The sequence below is a fragment of the Pipistrellus kuhlii genome, unplaced genomic scaffold, assembly GCF_014108245.1.
Source record: "Pipistrellus kuhlii isolate mPipKuh1 unplaced genomic scaffold, mPipKuh1.p scaffold_m20_p_9, whole genome shotgun sequence".
NCBI lineage: Eukaryota > Metazoa > Chordata > Mammalia > Chiroptera > Vespertilionidae > Pipistrellus > Pipistrellus kuhlii.
This window is the reverse complement of record NW_023425595.1, coordinates 50,583,483-50,603,388: the sequence shown is the minus strand read 5'-3', so window position 1 is coordinate 50,603,388 and position 19,906 is coordinate 50,583,483. Positions and strand designations below refer to the sequence as shown.

General features: G+C 40.5%; 1 protein-coding gene across 1 annotated transcript in view; it reads left to right on the top strand.

The window, feature by feature from the left end:
• MAML2 (mastermind like transcriptional coactivator 2) overlaps positions 1-19,906 on the top strand; it is a 355,571-nt gene that overhangs the window by 239,179 nt on the left and 96,486 nt on the right. Inside the window, exon 2 of the mRNA XM_036427706.2 lies at positions 2,066-3,589. Coding sequence (XP_036283599.1) covers positions 2,066-3,589 — 1,524 coding nt within the window. The remainder of the gene's footprint in view (positions 1-2,065; positions 3,590-19,906) is intronic.

The following is a 19,906-nucleotide window of genomic DNA, read 5'->3' as shown; positions in this document are numbered from 1 at the left end:
GCACAATGCCTAGCACACAGCACTTAATAAATGATTGCTCTTATTATTGTACTGATACAACCCTTGCTAATTCTATCACTGTCTCTACAATCCTGGTGGCTTGTACAAAGTGCTAGCGCTGCTTCCTAGAGTATGCACTGCACTGCCCAGGGAGTGGCCACGGCAATGGGAGAATCTGGCAGAACCGGTTTTTGAAAGCAGGGGAAAATAAATCAAAGGTGATAACCCAAACCTGGGGGAAAGAATGTACCCCTTTGTTTGTTCTCTATTAGTTGTGAAAGAGCCTTTACCATGTAACATATACTGAAATATTTAAATCAGTGTGGCCACTCTTGGGGTAGCATGGCTGACCTCTTTGGTCTGTGCTCTTTCTGACCTCATGAGGACAGACAGTGGCAACTTGGAGTTTCTGCTAAATGGGGTGATGGCTGACCAGTGTTCTGTGATGACATTGTCTACATTCGTGAGTAGACAGGATTAGGAGTCCCGAAACACTCAGAGAAGAGAGGGAGGAGCTTCACACCCAGTACAAATTATACCCTACCCCTTGCTGCACATTGCTCATCACTTACTGTGAAGTCACATGGGACTTCATTGAGAGTCTTAATTGAAAATAGAAGAAGCCCAACTCATATAAGCTTAAGCATAAAGGGGGATTTAGTATAAAGATTGCAAAGTATCAAGGACGACAAGGAAAGTTGCAAAGCTGACCTGGGATTGAATCAGGCCCCTAAATGCTATCAAATCTTGTGTCTTTCCACTATACTTCCTTGTTCTCTCTCTGGACTTCCTTTCTCTATGGTCAGGTGGACGTAATGGAACAGCAGCTCACACGTTTTTTTAAATCACTGTGCAGCCACCCAAAGAGAGCCATAGGATTACCAAGGAAGGAGCTGATTGGCTCAGCTTGGATTGGGTTCCTTTCTCTGATTACCAGTTAGCAATGGTAAAAGGCAACACATGGCACATCTACCATAACTATATACCACCTGTGAATGAGGAAAACCACAGATAAAGAGTTACTGAAACAGGCACTGATGACTAGAAACATCATGCTCACATTAGGTTCTGTGCTGCATCCTGGCCATTCCCAGATTCCTCATCATTTTAGCAGAGATCCAGGATGTCTCTGTGCTCACTTCCCTCTGCCCATTCTCCTGGGCAAATTCTAACCCCTTACCATGCCAATTCCAGCATTATAATATAGTGGAAGTGACACAGGCTTTAGAACTAGACAGACCGTAAGTAAAAGCCCAGGTCTAGCACTTCCTAGCTGTGTGACACTGTGCAAGTTACTTAGCCTCTCTGAGCCTCGCTTTACTTATCCATAAAGTAATACACATCTAATCAGTTGTTGCAAACACTGAGGAAACAAATCCCCAGGGAAATCTGTGCTGAGAGTGTCTCCGATGATAAATGATAAAATCATGGTTTCTGTGCACCCACACAATGTTGCTGCATGGGCTCAACTGCAAAGCCACAGAATTACAGGAGGAAGAGTCGATGAACATCAGATAGCATATCTCCTTGGGCACAACAATAATTCCAATACTTACGTAGAGGATAATAGCAATGAAAGGGTTGAATCTGTGGGGGGAAAACACAAGTAGAAATTGTATCCCAGCTTTATACTTTTCTGGGTTTCCCATCTTGGTCAAAGCTGTGTTCATGCCAGTCACCTGTAGGTGTGTGGGGTTATGTGTACAGGCATGTGGAATATTTTGACCTACAAGAAAAAGCAACAACACTGTGGTGATGCACTGTAGATATTATCAATAGCTCCTGATGATCTATGCAGGATTCTTCATCCATTGGCCTATGTCACTATCATGGAACCACAGTGACCTCTGACCACTAATTGATCTGCTCCTCCAGAACCATTTTATTTTGTTCTGTTTGTGCTACTGCGAGTTTCATCATATTCCAGACTCGGCTTCATTGGTGCTTCTTTTTTAATTCTTCCTGTGTGTAAATGGAAGAAATGTTTAAAAATTATGTCGCTTTTGAAAAGAAGCACATCTGGATTCATATCTCATTTTATCTTTCTTTCCCTCTTGTCTTTCAGCTCCAGGGTTCCTTGAAAAGAAAACAGATAGTCAATCTGTCTCCTGCCAACAGCAAGAGGCCCAACGGCTTTGTGGACAACTCCTTCCTTGATATCAAAAGAATCCGCGTCGGGGAGAACCTCTCTGCAGGACAAGGAGGTCTCCAAGTAAACAATGGACAAAGTCAGATTATGTCAGGGACCTTGCCCATGAGCCAAGCACCCCTGAGAAAGACTAACAATCTGCCTCCCCACACACATTCTCCTGGCAATGGCATGTTTAACATGGGCTTGAAAGAAGTAAAGAAGGAGCCAGGGGAGACTCTGTCTTGCAGTAAGCACATGGATGGCCAGATGACCCAGGAGAATATTTTTTCTAATAGGTACGGAGATGACTCCGGAGAGCAAATGATGGATCCTGAACTGCAGGAACTGTTCAATGAACTGACCAACATATCTGTTCCTCCAATGAGTGACCTTGAGCTGGAGAACATGATCAATGCCACCATAAAGCAGGACGATCCATTTAACATTGACTTGGGTCAGCAAAGCCAGAGAAGCACTCCCAGGCCCTCCATTTCTATGGAGAAGACAGTGATCAAAAGTGAATACTCACCTGGTCTGACCCAGGGGCCATCGGGCTCTCCTCAGTTGAGGCCCCCATCAGCCGGCCCAGCATTCTCCATGGCCAACACTGCCCTGTCCACTTCCTCCCCAATTCCTTCGGTCCCTCAGAGCCAGGCTCAGCCTCAGACAGCCTCAGGAGCAAGCCGGGCCTTGCCAAACTGGCAGGAAGTGTCCCATGCCCAACAGCTCAAACAGATAGCAGCCAACCGTCAACAGCATGCCCGGATGCAGCAGCACCAGCAGCAGCAGCACCAGCCCACCAACTGGTCAGCCTTGCCCTCTCCCGCTGGGCCATCTCCAGGTCCATTCGGGCAGGAGAAAATCCCTAGCCCTTCTTTCAGTCAGCAGCCATTCAGCCCACAGGGCTCCCCCATGCCTGGGGTAGCCAGCAGCAGCAGCCAGTCAAAAGTCATGGCTAACTACATGTACAAGGCCAGCCCCTCAGCCCAGGGTGGGCACCTGGATGTGCTTATGCAGCCAAAGCCTCAGGATCTCAGTCGAAGCTTTATGAACAGCTCGCACACGGCCATGGAGCCCCGTCTTGGCAATACCAAGCCTTTGTTCCATTTTAACTCAGATCAAGCAAACCAACAGATGCCTTCTGTTTTGCCTTCTCAGAACAAGCCTTCTCTCCTACACTACACCCAACAGCAGCAGCAGCAGCAGCAGCAGCAGCAACAGAGCTCAATGTCAGCTCAGCAGCAGCAGCAGCAGCAGCGACAACAGCAACAGCAGCAGCAGCAGCAGCAGCAGCAGCAGCAGCAGGCACAGCAGCCACCCTCTCAGCCCACCCAACCTCTGTCAAACCAGCCTTTGCTAAGGTCATCTTTGCCACTTCAGCAAAAGATCCTGCTCCAGAAAATGCAGAATCCACCCGTCACAGGACTGGGATACCAAGTCTCCCAACAACACAGACAGGTAAGGGCTCTGCTACTCCAAACACAGAGTGCCCATAGACCACGGGTCTTGGTCATTGTGTTTTGGTTACCATTATATTTATGTTGGGACAGGATCAAGACCCGTGATTCTGACGGATCCATATGAAGACCTCAAGGAGTCTTGAGCTAGTATTTCTTTATAGGGCGTTAATGTCATCGGGATCTGTAGGGATCAAAGGCTCTTGCATATTAAGAATGTTTCATTATAATCCATGCCTTTGGTTACAGGTCCAGTTGTCAATCAGATTCTGATATGCACATTGTTTATTCATCCAGTCCATAAATTGGTCATTAAGTCAACAAGTACAACCTGAACACCTACCATGTGCAAGATGTTGTGATTATGCTGAGTGTTGACATAAGGCCACAAGTGATATTGAAAGTATTTAACAACTAGTTTACCATCCATCCAACCAATTAAAATGTCTTAATGCCCCACCCATCATAATAGATCCTGCTGTGACTCCATGTTGGTGCTGAGTATTAACCTTAAATTAGACATGATCCTTGTCTGCAAGCACGGCCTCCAGAGGGAGACAGGCTTTAAAGACTATCATTTAATGAGAGGCAAGGGGAATGATGTGAGAGCACAGAGGTTGGGTATCTTACCCAGCAAAGGGAAACCAGAGCAGGCTTCTGGAGAAAGTAATGTTGGAGTTAAAGTTACATGTTAAAGGATGAAGTCATCATGATGATGAACAACAACAAAAATCTGTGGTTACCTTACATCCTGTGGTTACCATAAAATAGGGATTTTATTCTGCCCCAAACATGTGTATTTGAATAGTATGAAGAAAGAACTATGTATCTCCACAGCACATACTGATGAGGAAGCTCTAGTTCTTAGGGAACTTGAAAGAGGAAACTCTTCCTGGGGGAAAAAAAAAAAAAAAGAAAATAAGGGAGGGAGGGAGGGAGGGAGGGAGACAGGCTTGAGGAAAGGAACTTGAATGTTGCTTGTGCATGTAATTTGACAGGTCTACATTAGTGTCCAAGCACAAAGTCAGCAAATTACATGTCAAAACAGTATGTTGGAACAGCACAATGGCACAGAGCCTAATTTCAGTCCCATTCCTAGAGTAGTTTTCATGGTCACAGCCCAGAAAAGAATGCCACAAGCACCACAGACTGTGGCCAAGCTACCCTTTGCCCTAGATGTGAGAAAACTAGACTCAACTAGGATCCTAGAACTGTGTATCAAGTAAAGCGTTTTCAGTTCTTGTTTAAAGAGTGATCTATATTTTAATTGTAGATTATGAAGAATGGACTTATTAAGAGTCATGTGTACATTTTAGAAGGTTTTGTTTTTAATATGGGTAGTTTGGGGATCATTTAAAAACAAATGGTACTGTGGAACTACTTTCTCAGTTACATGTAGCCATATTGATTTGGATGAATTTAGGTTCAAATTCTTACCAACACTCACTAGGTACATGACTTCAAGCAAGTCTCTAAGCCTCCGTTTCCTAACCTTTAAAATTGGTAATAATATACCCTAGGTTTTTTTTTAATAATGAAATGATATAATTCTTAGTTTAGAGTCTAGAAAAAAAGTTGGCTGTTATTGTGGTTATCATGGAAAGAGCCATATATGATATCAAAATATTTTAACAAGTATTAGTATTATATAGGAAAGGCATTAGAGTAAGTCTCAAATTCTAACAAAATAATATTGGAGGAATAAAAGAGAACTATCACTATTTTTCCCCTCTAGCAATATAGTGAGTGGAGAGTGATTTATCCTCCCTGGGCTCAGACTTCAGACCATAAAAATGGAAATAATAAGTAATGACATATTAATGAGAGCATTTCTTGAGTGTTTACTCTATAAATGGCATGACTTCTGCCTCCCTTACTTGTGGTATCTCATTTTACCCGTCTGAGTGAAATACCATTATTCTCATCTTACAGGTGAGGCGCAGAGAGGTTAAATAACTTTCCCACAACCACACAGATAATAAGTAGCTGAGCCAGGTTTCTGACGGGTCTACTTTGAAGGGTTGTGCATTCAGCCACTAGGCTGTGCAGCTCTCAGGTAGGATTTGTTGAGAAATGAATGACCACCTAGAGATCGTTGTGGGATTCTTAAAAGGAATTCATCTTCTCATACTGGACAATATTTGCACAATATACATAGTTGATTAAGTCCTTTTGGGATAGAGAAAGTCTTAAATCTCTAACCTTTGGGGTTGTTAAAAGAATTAAAATAGTCTGTGTAACTGCCTAGTTGTAGACCTTCCTAAGGATGAACATTATGGAGCTAGTCAAAATAAATAATTTGCAGCAGGTGCCTCATCAGTCTTCCTGCCACCTCTGACATCTGTCCTGTTTCCAGCTCTACTGCTCACATCAACAACCATACACCATACTTCTGGTCCCTTAGTCCCCAACTCAGCTTCTAGGATCCAAGCACATTAATGGGTATTAATGGCAAACTCAACAAACATCTTCCAGTGTCTTGGGTGATTTTTACTTTTCCCAATGCATAGGATACATAGAATGCCCAGATAATTTTCACCTTTTTTGAGAAGGCTTTTCAAAAGTGTTAGAAATAGCGGTGGCATTCCAAGCGAAAGGTCTCTTCTAAATAGAAAGGTGAGTGGCTACCCATTTAAAGCTTTATTTCAGTTTTGTAGATTGAACCTGTGTCCCTTCCAGCTCAATGATTCTATGATCTATGACTCTGAAGTCTTTTGAGCCTGAGTTGGAAGTGAATGTAGCAGAGCTCTAGAGTCAAGTAAGTGTTGCCCTCTTGAAAGCATTCACCTTTGTGGAGTTAGGCCCATTCTAATAACGGTGCTATTCACTATAGTTACAAAGTTTTCCTCTGGGGATTTCCTTCAGAGCTTTTAGTACACTGAGTGGATTATTACCGATGCAATAATATTCATCCTGTCAGGGTTTTTTTTTTTTAAATAGTCAAGCTGGATAATGCTGCTTTGGGTCAAAAACAAGGAATAACTGATCTTATATGGCTGCATGTCAAGCTTGGTTTGTGAACTTTCTCTGAAGGCAATCAAGGAAATAAGTTCCTTCCCAAGATGATAATTTTGAGAAGCATCTTTCGTTTGGATGTAAATATTTCAAAGGTTTTTTTCTAATTTCTGTTGTTGTTAATCCTTACCAAAGATATTTTTCCCACTGATTTCTAGAGAGAGAGAAAGGGGAAAAGGAGGGAGAGAGGAAAAAAATTTATCTGAGAAAGACACATTGATTGGTTGCCTTCTGCATACACCCTAACCAGGCCTGGGGATCAAGCCTGCAGCCCAGGTACGTGTCCTTGACCAGGAATCATTGAACCTGTAACCCTTCCATCCAAAGGCCAGCCCTCTAACCACTGAGCAACACTGGACAGGTCAAGTTTTTCTAATTTTATTGTCTCATCCAGTATATTGCCAAGTATTCTCAACTCAAAGAGAATAGATTTAACTCCCCCATCCACAGTAAACAGTACACATATGTATTCTCATTTCAGATTCACTAAATCTCTGCTACTCATGATCAAAGACATGGGAGGGGGGATTGATAACTCAGCAACTCTTAAGTTTATCAACTAAAAGCATCCTAAATGAAAACAATAGTCGTGACTTTTTTCTGCTTGTCATACTCACTTTATGTCAAACACAGGAAGATTTACTGTGGGATTTGCTAATTGGAGCCTTTTAGCCTTGGAAATGCTGGAAATCTTGGCTTTCTGCTACAGAATGGTACACTGAATTTGTTCATTGGTTGCTTGTAATTTACCCAGTAGAGGGTGCACAGATGGCCTTCTGCTCAACTTTCAGAACTCAGACAGATCTGCTTGCTCAAGCAGAGGCTAAATTTGGGGGATTCCTAGGCCTCTCTCCCTTTGTTGGGTACCCACTTCTGCTCTCCTGGAAATTCCTAAGAGACAGATGCAGCATAATCGAATTGCTATAAACATCTTATTGTTCCATGCCTGGGGTGGTTTTGAGTAAAGCCCCTTCTCCAGAGACTTTGAGAACAAATGGCATTTGGCATTTCACAAAATGTCTTCAGCCACTCTGTCTTGCTAATGTTTGGGGCTTTTCAAATTGGAAAAGCTCCCGGCTATAATTTTCTTCCCTTTCTGATTTGAAGGTTATGGGAGAGGGCAAGAGCGGGATGTAATGCATGCAGGTCGAATCTATCTTCATGACTTGTTTAAGGTGTGAAAGAGTTACTGGCTGACCAGGACTCATATAAGAGTAGTCCGAAAGCACTGATCTCTTGAGTCAAAAAGTGATCTTTTTTTCAGAGCTTTTTAATTAGACACTTAAAAGTGTGACTTTTTTCCTAACATTAGATCCATGAAACTCAAGTGGATTCTATATTTGGTTTAGAATTCTCCCATCTCTAAAAATTCTGAGAGGGCAGGCAGCCAATGAATGGATGGTTTGTTATGACCGAAACATAAATTTGTACATTTCCTCCTTCGTTTAAAGCCAAGCTCCTCAATCATACATCAAGAACCTCACCACACTCTCTCTGCCTAGCCAAGTTTATCCTTCACTACTCTACATATCAACCCTGACTTAAATCAGGCAAGTCTCCTAATGTTCTCCTCCCCTCTTTTGGAAGGTAATTTTGTTTATGTCTGATCTTCAAGATTAACCCTCAGAAAACTGTTTCCCAACTTGTCTGGGTGAGGGTGGGGGAATCACTGTACTTTTCATATACTGACAATACTAGGTGTGTATAATGGCAGATTTAAAAAAAAAAACTTATATATTTTATTGATTTTTTTACAGAGAGGAAGGGAGAGGGATAGAGAGCCAGAAACATCAATGAGAGAGAAACATCGATCAGCTGCCTCCTGCACACCCCCTGCTGGGGATGTGCCTGCAACCAAGGTACATGCCCTTGACCGGAATCGAACCTGGGACTCTTCAGTCCGCAGGCTGATGCTCTATCCACTGAGCCAAACCAGTTTCGGCCATAATGGCAGATTTTGTAATCAAAGAAAACACGGTAATTTCAAGGGAAACATCAAAAGTGCTTTATCCAAAGTAATGTCCATTGCTAGCTACACATTTCCCCCATCTTTCAGGTATAATAATTTGTGGATACCACCCCAATAGAACTTTTCTTGTTTTGAGGCAAACCATTCAGAGACCAAATTTTCCACTTTGGACGTTTTGAAGTGCTGCTCAGAAAGCACATGTGCCATCAATCAGAACAAGTGATAATCTGAAGGAGCAATGTCTGGTGAATACGGTGGGTGGGTTAATACTTCCCAGGCAAGATCTTCTAATGTGTCTTTAACTGGTTTTGAAGTGTGTGATGGTGGGTCATCATGAAGCAAATTACTTTGCTGTGTCTTCTGGAAAATTCTGGTGGTTTCACGATCAAAGCGTGTTTCCAATTGATTCTTTGTTGTTGATTAATGGTTTCACCTGGTTTTAAGAGCTCATAATACACCACACCTTCCTGATCCCACCAAATGCAGAGCATTGTCTTCTTTCCGAAGCGATTTGGCCTTGGAGTCAATGCTGATGGTTGAGCTGGATTGACCCATGATTTGTGAGTTTGGGATTCTCAAAATAAATCCACTTTTTATCACCAGTCACAATTTGATGCAAAAAAAGACTTTCATGCCATTGAAGCAACATTTTATTGATTACTTTTCGGTTTTCCATTTGTCTTTCATTCAGTTGATGTGGCACCATTTTTCTTCCTTTAAGATCTTTCCCATTGCTTGTAAACAATTGGAAATTGTTTGTTGAGCAACACTTAATCTTTGTGCAAGTTGTTTTTGAGTTTGACACACATCTTTTTTCCCCCTCATTTTTTTAAGGTATTATATGTGTACATATCTTACCATTGCCCCGCACCCCACTCCCATACATGCCCTCACCCCCCAGAGTTTTGCATCCATTGGTTATGCTTATATGCATGCATACAAGTCCTTCAGTTGATCTCTTATCTCCCCCACCTTTCCCTAACTTTCCTGCTGTAATTTGACATTCTGTTTGATGCTTTACTGTCTCTGTATCTTTTTGTTCAATGGTTTAAATGTTCTTTATTATCCATAAATGAGTGAGATCATGTGGTATTTTTCTTTCATTGACTGGCTTATTTCATTTAGCATAATGTTCTCCAATTGCATCCAGGTTGCTGCAAATGGGAAGAATTCCTTCTTTTTTATGGCAGCATGGTATTCTATTGTGTAGATGTACCATAGTTTTCTGATCCAGTCATCTGCTGATGGGCACCTAGGCTGTTTCCAAATCGTAGCTATTGTAAATTGTGCTGCTATGAATATAGGGGTGCATATATCCTTTCTGATTGGTGTTTCCAGTTTCTTAGGATATATTCATAGGAGTGGGATTACTGGGTCAAATGGGAGTTCCATTTTTAGTTTTTTGAGAAAACTCCATGCTGTTCTCCACAGTGGCTGCACCAATCTACATTCCCACCAGCAGTGCACAAGGGTTCCTTTTTTCCGCATCCTCGCCAACACGTCGTTTGTTGATTTGTTGATGATTGCCATTCTGACAGGTGTGAGATGGCACTGCATTGTCGTTTTGATTTGCATCTCTCGGATAATTAATAATTTTGAGCATGTTTTCATGTGTCTCTTGGCCTTCCTTCTGTCTTCTTTTGAAAAGATTCTATTTACGTCCGTTACCCATTTTTTTTATTGGATCATTTCTCTTCCTTTTATTAAGTTGTATTAGCTGCCTATAGATGTTGGAGATTAAACTTTTATCAGTGATAACATTTGCAAATATGTTCTCCCATATAGTGGACTTTCTTGTTGTTTTGTTGATAGTTTCTTTTTCTGTAAAAAAAAAAAAAAAAAAAAAAAAAAAAAAAAAAAAAAAGCTTTTTATTTTGATGTAGTCCCATTTGTTTATTTCCTCTTTAGCATTTTGCTGCCCATGGATTTCTCTAGTATTCTCGTCTTATGTTTAAGTCCTGTATCCATTTTGAGTTTATTTTTGTGTATGGTGTAAGTTGGTGATCTAGTTTCATTTTTTTGCATGTATCTGTCCAATTTTCCCAACACCATTTATTGAAGAGACTGTCTTAACTCTATTGTATATTCATGCCTCCTTTGTCAAATATTAATTGAACATAGTGTTTTGGGTTGATATCTGGATTCTCTATTCTATTCCATTGATCTATATGTCTGTTCTTGTGCCAGTACCAGACTGTTTTGAGAACAGTGGCTTTGTAATACAGCTTGAAATCTGGTATTGAGATCCCTCCTACTTTATTCTTCTTTCTCAGGATTTTTGTGACTATTCTGGGTCTTTTTTTATTCCAGATGAATTTTTGGAGAGTTCTTTCTAGATCTGTGAAGTATGCCATTGGTATTTTAATGGAGAGTTCATTGAATCTATAGATTGCTTTGGGTAGTATGGACATTTTAATGATGTTAATTCTACTAATCCATGAACGTGGTATGTTCTTCCATCTGTTTACATCTTCCTCTATCTCTTTTTTCAGTGTCCTGTAGTTTTCCACGTATAGGTCTTTTACCTCCTTAGTTAAGTTTATTTCCTAGGTATCTTAATTTTTTTGGTGTAATGGTAAATGGGATTTTTTTTTTTTTTTTTTAGTCTTTCTTTCTGTAAGTTCACTATTGATGTATAGAAAGGCCATAGATTTCTTGACATTAATTTTGTATCCTGCTACATTGCCGAATTCGTTTATTTAGTCTATTAGTTTTTTTTATTATTAATTCTTTCGGGTTTTTTATATATAATATCTTTGGCACACATCTTTATCCAATAATTGTTGGTCTTCAAACTTTTTCTGTTGACCTGGACATTTTTTGTCTTTCACATAGAAATCATCACTTTTAAAACATTTAAACCAGCATTCATAAGTATCTTGAGATGGAGCATGTTCACAATAAGCTTCCCAAAGTATACGATAATTTTTTCCTCAAAATAATGAATTAAAACTTCCCACAAACGCTATTTTTTTGGCACAAAATTCAACATTTTTAAGCGTAAAGATATCTATGATGTTAATACCTTCAGCAAATTTGAAATATGAAGTTTTGAAGCTTGCTATCAATTCAACAAAATAGCATACATATCAAATCATATATATATATATATATATATATATATATATATATATATATAAAAACATATGTGTTACTCCATCTATTGAAATAAATCTGTGTTATTAACTGATAAACCTAATACTTCTACATACTTACAATTGCCAGAGGACATGCTAGAGAAGAGACAGAACCTTAGATCAGCAGGACATACCTTTTCTAATGGGAAAATCATCATGAATCAGTGTTCTACAACAATATATCATGCAAACCGCCCTTTTCTTGGGGCTAAAATGTCAGTCAACAGGCTAGTGCCAGGGTTTGGGTTTAGGGCAGTGGTTCTCAACTTTCCTAATGCCTGGATGCTTCAATACAGTTCTTCATGTTGTGGTGACCCCCAACCATAAAATTATTTTCATTGCTACTTCATAACTGTTATTTTGCTACTGTGATGAATCGTAATGTAAAGATCTGTGTTTTCCCATGGTCTTACGTGACCCTGCTAGCAGTTCTCAACCACAGGTTGAGAGCCACTGCTGTAGAGCCTAAGACCATCAGAAAACACAGATATTTACATTACGATCCATTAACAGTAGCAAAATTACGAAGTAACAACGAAAATAATTTTATGGTTGGGGGTCACCACAACATGAAGAACTGTATTGAAGGGTCGCGGCATTAGGAAGGTTGGGAACCACTGGTTTAGGGGCTAAAACCAGGTTAAAGGAAGTCAGGAGCATGAAGGGCCAAAGATGAAACAAGCTAAAGTCCTAAAAAAAAAAAAAGCTGGGAAACAAAGTCAATCAGTATATCCAGAACCCAGGAGGGAAGCCAAAAGACAGTATCTAACTTACGGTCAAGGGTAAAGTATAATGACATGAAATCCAGAGGGAAGTTAGGATAGAAACTCAAGAAAAGTGAGGTGATCATTGCAAATGACTTTTGACCATTTGGTGATTTCTGTTAGGACTCACCTTGATGAGGTTATGCTGGCAAAAGGGAAAGGGTCTGGCACAGACACACTGACAGTTGTCCATGGCAGGCCAGGAGCTTATGTTTGCATAGTCATTTGATCTTTGATATTTTATCATTCATCTGTTAAGTTTACAAAGGAAACAAAATTTGTTTTTAAATTTTATCTTTGATATTTTATCATTCATCTTTTAAGTTTACAAAGAAAACAAAAAGTTGTTTTTAATACTCTAGGAAACTAGTGCTAAGGCCAGAATCCACAGTGACTTTCCAGACATATATTAATACCAGAGGCCTGATGCACGAACTTTGTACAAGAGTAGGCCTTCCTTCCCCTACTGGCTGCTGGCAATGGCTTCCCTCCAGCACCCAGGACCCAGGCTTCCCCCACAGCCCCAGCTTCCTCCAGAAGGTCATCTGGAAGGACGACCAGCCTAATTAGCATATTACACTTTTATTATTATATCGATAGATGATTTGTTTTGAAGAATCTTGTTTGGAAAAATTAGCAGAGGGGATTTTTCATGTGTTTTGTTAGTTAATTCATTCGTTTTTTAACATTAATTCCATTTCCGTGCCATATACAAATAACCCAAATGGTAGATACTGCCAACCTTTTCTAGCAGGTGAGGGCTTTGAGGCTCAGAGAGGTTAAATAACTTGTTTAGAGTTAATATGAGTAACTGGTCTGAGTTTAAGTCCAATGCTAAGAACTGTGCTTCCTATGTTAGAAAATAGGTAGAGATGGTTATGGTATCACATAATTGTCCTCATCCCCCCATTCCCATCCCAAACCCCTCCCCACTTATGCCCCCACCCCCTGTTGTCCATGACCACTGGTTAGGCTTATATGCATGCACACAAGTCCTTTGGTTGATCTCTCCCCCTTAACCCCTACTCTAGGTGGTGTTTAAAAATGTCTTCTACAATATTTGGTTGGTTGCCTTTTAGATTTGTTGATAGTTTCTTTTGCTGTGCAGAAGCTTTTTAGTTTGATATAGCCCCATTCATTTAATTTTGCTTTTGCTTCCATTGCCTTTGAGATTAAACTCACAGAATCCTCTCTCTTAGATCAAGGTCCACACGTGTAGTACCTTTGTTTTCTTCTATGTAATTTATTGTTTTAGGTCTTATATTTAGGTCTTTCATTTATTTTGGTTAATTCTTATGTATAATGACAAATAGCAATCTGGTTTCATTCTTTTGTATGTGGCTTTACAATTTTCCCAGCACCATTTATTGACGAGGCTTTCTTTTCTCCATTGTATATTTTTGGTTTCTTTGTCAAAATTTATTTATGCATATACATGTGGGTTTATTTCTGGGCTCTCGATTATGTTCCATTGGTCTGTGTGTATGTTTTGATTTCAGGCTTCTGTTGCTAGGCTGATTTGCTGCTGGGCTTTTTGGTACCTCTGATCCCAGATAAAAATGGGGAAAAAACCCAAGGGAGTGGTATGTGATTTAGTTTTTAAAGCAAAAAATCCAAGGGTTTTGTCAGATTTTTAAAGATGATAAAGCAAATTTATTCACTCTCTTTTTCTTCAACATGATCCATCAAGATTTAAGAACTTGTTCAGGATTACTATGAAGAGTTTCACAATAGGGAAAAACCATAATTCTTGCATTCATTCATGTGATAAAAATTTATTGAGCACCTACAGTGTGCCAAAAATTGGAGATTAAAAGATTAAGTGATCCAAAGAACCCTCTTTGTACTCCTCTAAGAGATCAGGAAAGCATGGTTCCTCCTTTCAATGAGCTTTTGATCTGAAGAAGACATCTGTCTCTAATATTTATTGGATTCCCATTTGGTACATCTACCACATTGTTCTTATCCTTCACAATCCACTCTATATAGTAATTGAGCCCAAATCACACGGGCCTCTCCCCTAAGTCTACAAGTTCAATTCTGAACATGTTGTTTTAGTCTTTTACAGAATATAACTCTATTTGCTGGATATTCCACTTTCATTTTTATTTCATGGTTGTACATAATAGTTCAGAGCACAATGGAGTGAATTAGTGTAAAACAACAATTAACTCCTTTATCCCTCGATAAAGACATAAGCACAATAACAAGACCATGTTAGGGTTTAAATCCACAGTTAGGAGAATGGCTTTTATTCTTCTCATTCCAAGGTCTTTGTCCATGTGTTGCATCCATCAATAAGAGCTGTGCATTTAAAGCATTAGTGGGTAATTTAGCCTGTTGAATACCAAGTTTCCAACCAAGGGAGAAAGGGGGTATGAGGTTAAGAAATAGATTTGATCCTGGAGACGGATATGCAAGAGGGTTAATGGAAAATCTGACAGATATTTAACTGTAATGTGCATTAATGTAGGTGGCTGAAACAATCCCCTTTGCACCCATTTTAATTAGTTTTGCCTTTTCTAATCATATGCCAGGTTTTATCAGTTTGGTAGCGGGGGGGGGGGGGGGATGGTCGTCTTGTGAAATCTAAAGGAAGCATAAACACATTTAGGCAGTGTACTACTATAATCAGTAAATTTTCACATTAATGCTAATTAAAATCAGGCACAAAGATTTGAGATTCAGAAGGTGTTTACTATAAAGAGTTGTAGGTTTGAAACAAAAGACTGCAAAAATGTTTAGACTACTCGAATCAGAGCGATGTAATGCAAGTGAATCATCTTCTTCTTCTGCATTGTGTTTTAAGCAGGTAAAACCAAACTTACATGGAGAGAGAGAGAGCGCCTCGGCAGCTCTCTGGATACTAATTAGAGGACTCTGGCTGAATACTTGCATTTTATACAATGAATCTGAACAATAAAGTGGCACCTCAGTCTCCAAGCAATAAATTGAGTAGAGCATAATAGAGGGAAGCCAATGACTCCTTTCCTGTGCATCCTGCAAAATCAAGTTTCAAGGTCCCCAGGGATGAAAGAATGGGGGTTGCTGACCTGTTTCCCGTTCTTTGGACTGCTAATTCCCTCCACCCTGAATCACCGGCGTTTGCCACAGTTTGCTTTTCATAGGAGCTGAAATTCAGCTCTGCCTTTAGGAAACATGAACCTCATAAACAGGGAGCCCTTCAAGGCCCTGCTTCTTGGTAGCCCACAGGTCTGTGTGGGTGAGCACCTGAAGTTGTGGGCTCCACATTCTGGTATTTCACTCATATTTCTCTGTCTCTATGTCTTTTGTCCATTCCTCCCACCAGTGGCTGTGCCCTCTCCTCTTGTACCCTTCCCCTACAGATAAGCGTTTTAATATTTGAATCGGGACTTTTTTAAAACGCCTCGGGACGCAGGACAAATTGTTAAAAATTGGGACTGTCCCGCCAAAACCGGGACATCTGGTCACCTTACCTACAGACCAACTTGCATCTCTTCCCTGACCTTCTTGAGACCTGTTCTATGCCAGGCCATGAAAGAGGGTACATATAGCCCCTAGGGTTGTTATTAGCAATAAGGGTGAAGAGAGTTTTCCTGGCAAAAGATCCAGGAGGCAAATGTGCTGCCGGCCCATCTCTGTCCCATGAGACTCTGGCACAGAGAGTGAATTCTGAATGGACATACCCAGGGGCAAAGCATCCATAATAGCTTCTGACCATTGTCCCTTCTCACTTCAAGTGCTTGCTAACTTGCCAAAGAGTGAGTATTCTAAATTAGGTGTTTGACCTGTCTGTCACCTGCCTAAACCCTTCAAAATTATCTACGTTTTCTCAGAATGAAATCCAACTCCTTGTGTGGCTCATAAATCCCTGCGTGACCTGCTCCTGCCAAGCACTCCAGATTAACAGGTTCTCATTCCCAGTTCTCTTTTCCTTTGACTCCTACCCATTCATCCACATCATCCCTCAAACTCATACACACTCTGCCCTCCAGCTCCCTCCATAAAAAGTGTCCTCCAATTCCTAAAAAGTGGCATGCTTTCTCTCACCCTCGTGTCTTCAGATGTGCTGTTCCTTCTGTTTGGAACATTCTTCCGCTCTATTCTGCCTGACTAACCAATCTTAAGCTTTCTCGGTCTCAGCTAAGACATTTCCTCCAAGAGATTTCTCTGACCTCCCACTCTCGATTAGCTCCCATCTATATTCTCTGGTAGCTCCCTCTGCTTTCTCTTCTTTAGCAAGTATCACTTCTCATACATCTTTGTTCTTCTGTGTCTTCCTCTTTATTCTAACCCTTAACAAACCTACTATGCAGAGGGCACCCAAAATGTATTTGTTGTGCAAATGAATTGTACCATTAATCCACCATCCTTTCTTCTGCTCTGAGGATTTAAGAATGCCAACCTCACCTTCTCCTCCTCAGAAGATAGGAATAGGAGTTAGTACTTCCACCTTCCTCCATACTAAGTCTGCCCTTAAAAACACCACTGGTCCATGGACCTGCACTAACAGTTTTACTTATCAAAACTGGGGACCAGAGAGTTCACTGTCAGCTGCTGCACAGGTCAAACCTGTGGAGGGGGATTCTGCAGAGGCACTTTTGATGGAGGTGGAACTGGTCTGTCCTGGGGAATCATATGGGTAAGAGAACCAAGATACTTTTATCAAGAATATTCCAAGTGATCTTTCTTTCAAAAAACATGTATGGAATATCAATAATTCGCCAATAGTGATCAAGACACAATCTCTGCCCACAAACAGGTGGTTATAATGTAGTAATTATAAAGGTGTCTGATAGAAGTTACTATAAGGTATTCTGAGAACACAGAGATGAAGTTCCTATTATACCTGTGGGAACCAGAAAAAGGCTTATTGGAAGAGTTATCATCTAAGTGTCTTCCTCAAGGAGAACAGGAGTTAGTGAAGTGGAAGGATGAGAGCCTTCCAGACACAGCTAAGTTCTTTTGGAAGAGTCCAATAAGTTCAGTGTGGCTAGACTGTAGAGTGCAAGGTCAGGAGAGGAGAGAGATGAGACAAGAGGAGTGAGCAGGGGCCAGATCATGAGGAGCCTTACAAGCTATAGCAAGGAGTATAGATATTCATGCTGAGGGCAATAGAAAGTTATGGAAACAATTGTGAGGGTTGTTTTTAAACAGAAACATAACTTGTACCTACCACAAGGTAGTTGCTTACTTCAAACATGTTAAATGTTAATTAGATTTGTCTTCAGAAAAGTTGCCCTATTTACAGTAAGGAGAGCATACTGGAGGGGCCAGGCCAGAGGCAAGCAGACCTTCACAATATTGATATGCCGAGAACATTTTAAAGATTTGAATGTGCCAACCTTAGAATGTCTCTGGGCATTCACCTGTCCTCTCCCTCATTCTCTCCCTTAGCCTTCGGATCTAGCTTCTCAAAGGCCAATGTTGTACACCAGCTCCTGCTCCAGAAGACTTTTTCCATTCGTTATTATCTCATATCTTTCCTCTCACCTTTCTATCTTCAAACATGCTCAAGGTCCCAGCAACCTTCAAAAATAACTTTCTGTCAACATTCCTATCCCATTGATTCCTATTTTCCCAGATCCCAAGCTCAGAATCTCTGCAGTCGGGGTGATCCTTCTCTCTGCCTAGGCCCACCTTCCCAGGTGCTGATCTGATTCCACTCTTGACCATCCATCCACACCTCCTCCTCTTCTCTACCTCCACTGCTGCTGCCCGTGTGCTTGCATTGTTGCAACACACCTTTCAATCTCCCTCTTTCCAGCTCCCTTGTTCCTCTCACTAATGGGCTGTACCTTGCTCCATATCCCTTAGGGCTGAGGCCAGTGGCTGGGATTCCAAGTATCTCTGTTGCTTTGCCCAGGCCTCCTCCCTGGAATTGCAGCTTCAACCCAGGCCCAGTCACTCCTTGAGGTTCCTCTTCACAGGACCAGCTCTCCTCCTATGACTGTCTTTTCCCCAACTGCTACCTTTTCCCTATTGTCAACCTGCTTAGACAGTTCTGAGGTGTTTTAGAATCCAAGTCCCTGGTCCTCCCCATCACCGCCCTAACTGTCCATGTTACTGTGAAATAAGTAAAAGTTGTTTCTTTCTCCTCCTGAGTGTACAGCATGGTGCAGACACTTCCAGTACAGTTCTTACGTTGTTTTATAGTTATGTTAAGAGTAAATTTGCTCTAGAGAGCTGTGAATTTCTAGAAAGTTGGGACCATGGAATTTGTCTTTCCCACTCTCAACTCACAAAGCATTTTGTATTTCTCATTGTGTTCATTACTTTCTACTGTGAATTGTAATTTAATCCTTACAATCCTTAACTTTAATCCTTACACTAAATTTAAGTTCCTTGAGAACAGAGTCTATGTATAATTCATCTTTGTACCTCCAACGGCTAACAGATTAACTGAGAGAAAGTCCCAGTTTCTGGGCACAAAAACAGAGAAGAGGAAAGACCAAAGGAAGAAGTTATGGATGGGGTATGTGTCTGTGTGTGTGTGTGTGTATGTGTGTGTGTGTGTGTGTGTGTGTTGTATAGACTATATGATCTTAAAATCAAAAGAAAAGAAATAGATTTAATAATTCTTATATTAATTTGAATATAAAGTATACTTTATTGAGAATTTATGCATTGTTTACTTCCAAAAATGTTGTAAGCATCATAATATTAAGGTGTCCTTGGCCAAATTACTTAAACTAATTCCTTAAAACTAAGCTGTCATCTGTAAAATGGAAATGGCACCTATTTTTTTCAGGATTACTGAAAAAGTTCCATGCAATAGCCTGTAAGATATACAACAAATACAAGTCCTACACCTTACATGTAATCTACAAGTGTTAGCTTGCTTCTCTTTGCAAAATAAGGACCATCAGGACCAAATCCATTCAAAGAATCCAAATTAAATGTTAATAGACACTTGCCTTGGCTGAATTCCAAGATGGAGCTCTCATTTCACTCTGAGTTTCCAGGCAACTAGGGCAAAAAGAAATTATGTGGGGATATAGGGATTTTTTAAAATATAAAAACAGCATGCAAGTTCATCAATGAAGACAAACTTTTTCCTGGAAATGAATTTAATGGTACATTTATCACTGGCAGGATTAGGTAATATTATGGACATCTTCCACTGGAAATCTTGCAAAGAAACTATGATACTGTTTACTTTGATGTTTCTGCTATTAAGCTGCATTATAAAAGCTGAGGCCAAAATATTAGCCTGGAAGTCAGTGACTGTTTTTCCCTGGGAAGCAGAGATCATGTGGAACAGATATAATGTTTTCTGAAGTTTTGTTTCAATGGTTTTCACACTTTGTTTTAGCAAGAATATTTTTTTCGCCCCTCCCCGTTTCCAGGGTTCCCCTGGGACACCTCCCTGGATCTGTAGGTTTCTTCAAGAGCATTTTCTAACCGGGGTTCTGGCTTGTTCCAAGAATAGTTCAGAGAGCAAATAGGAA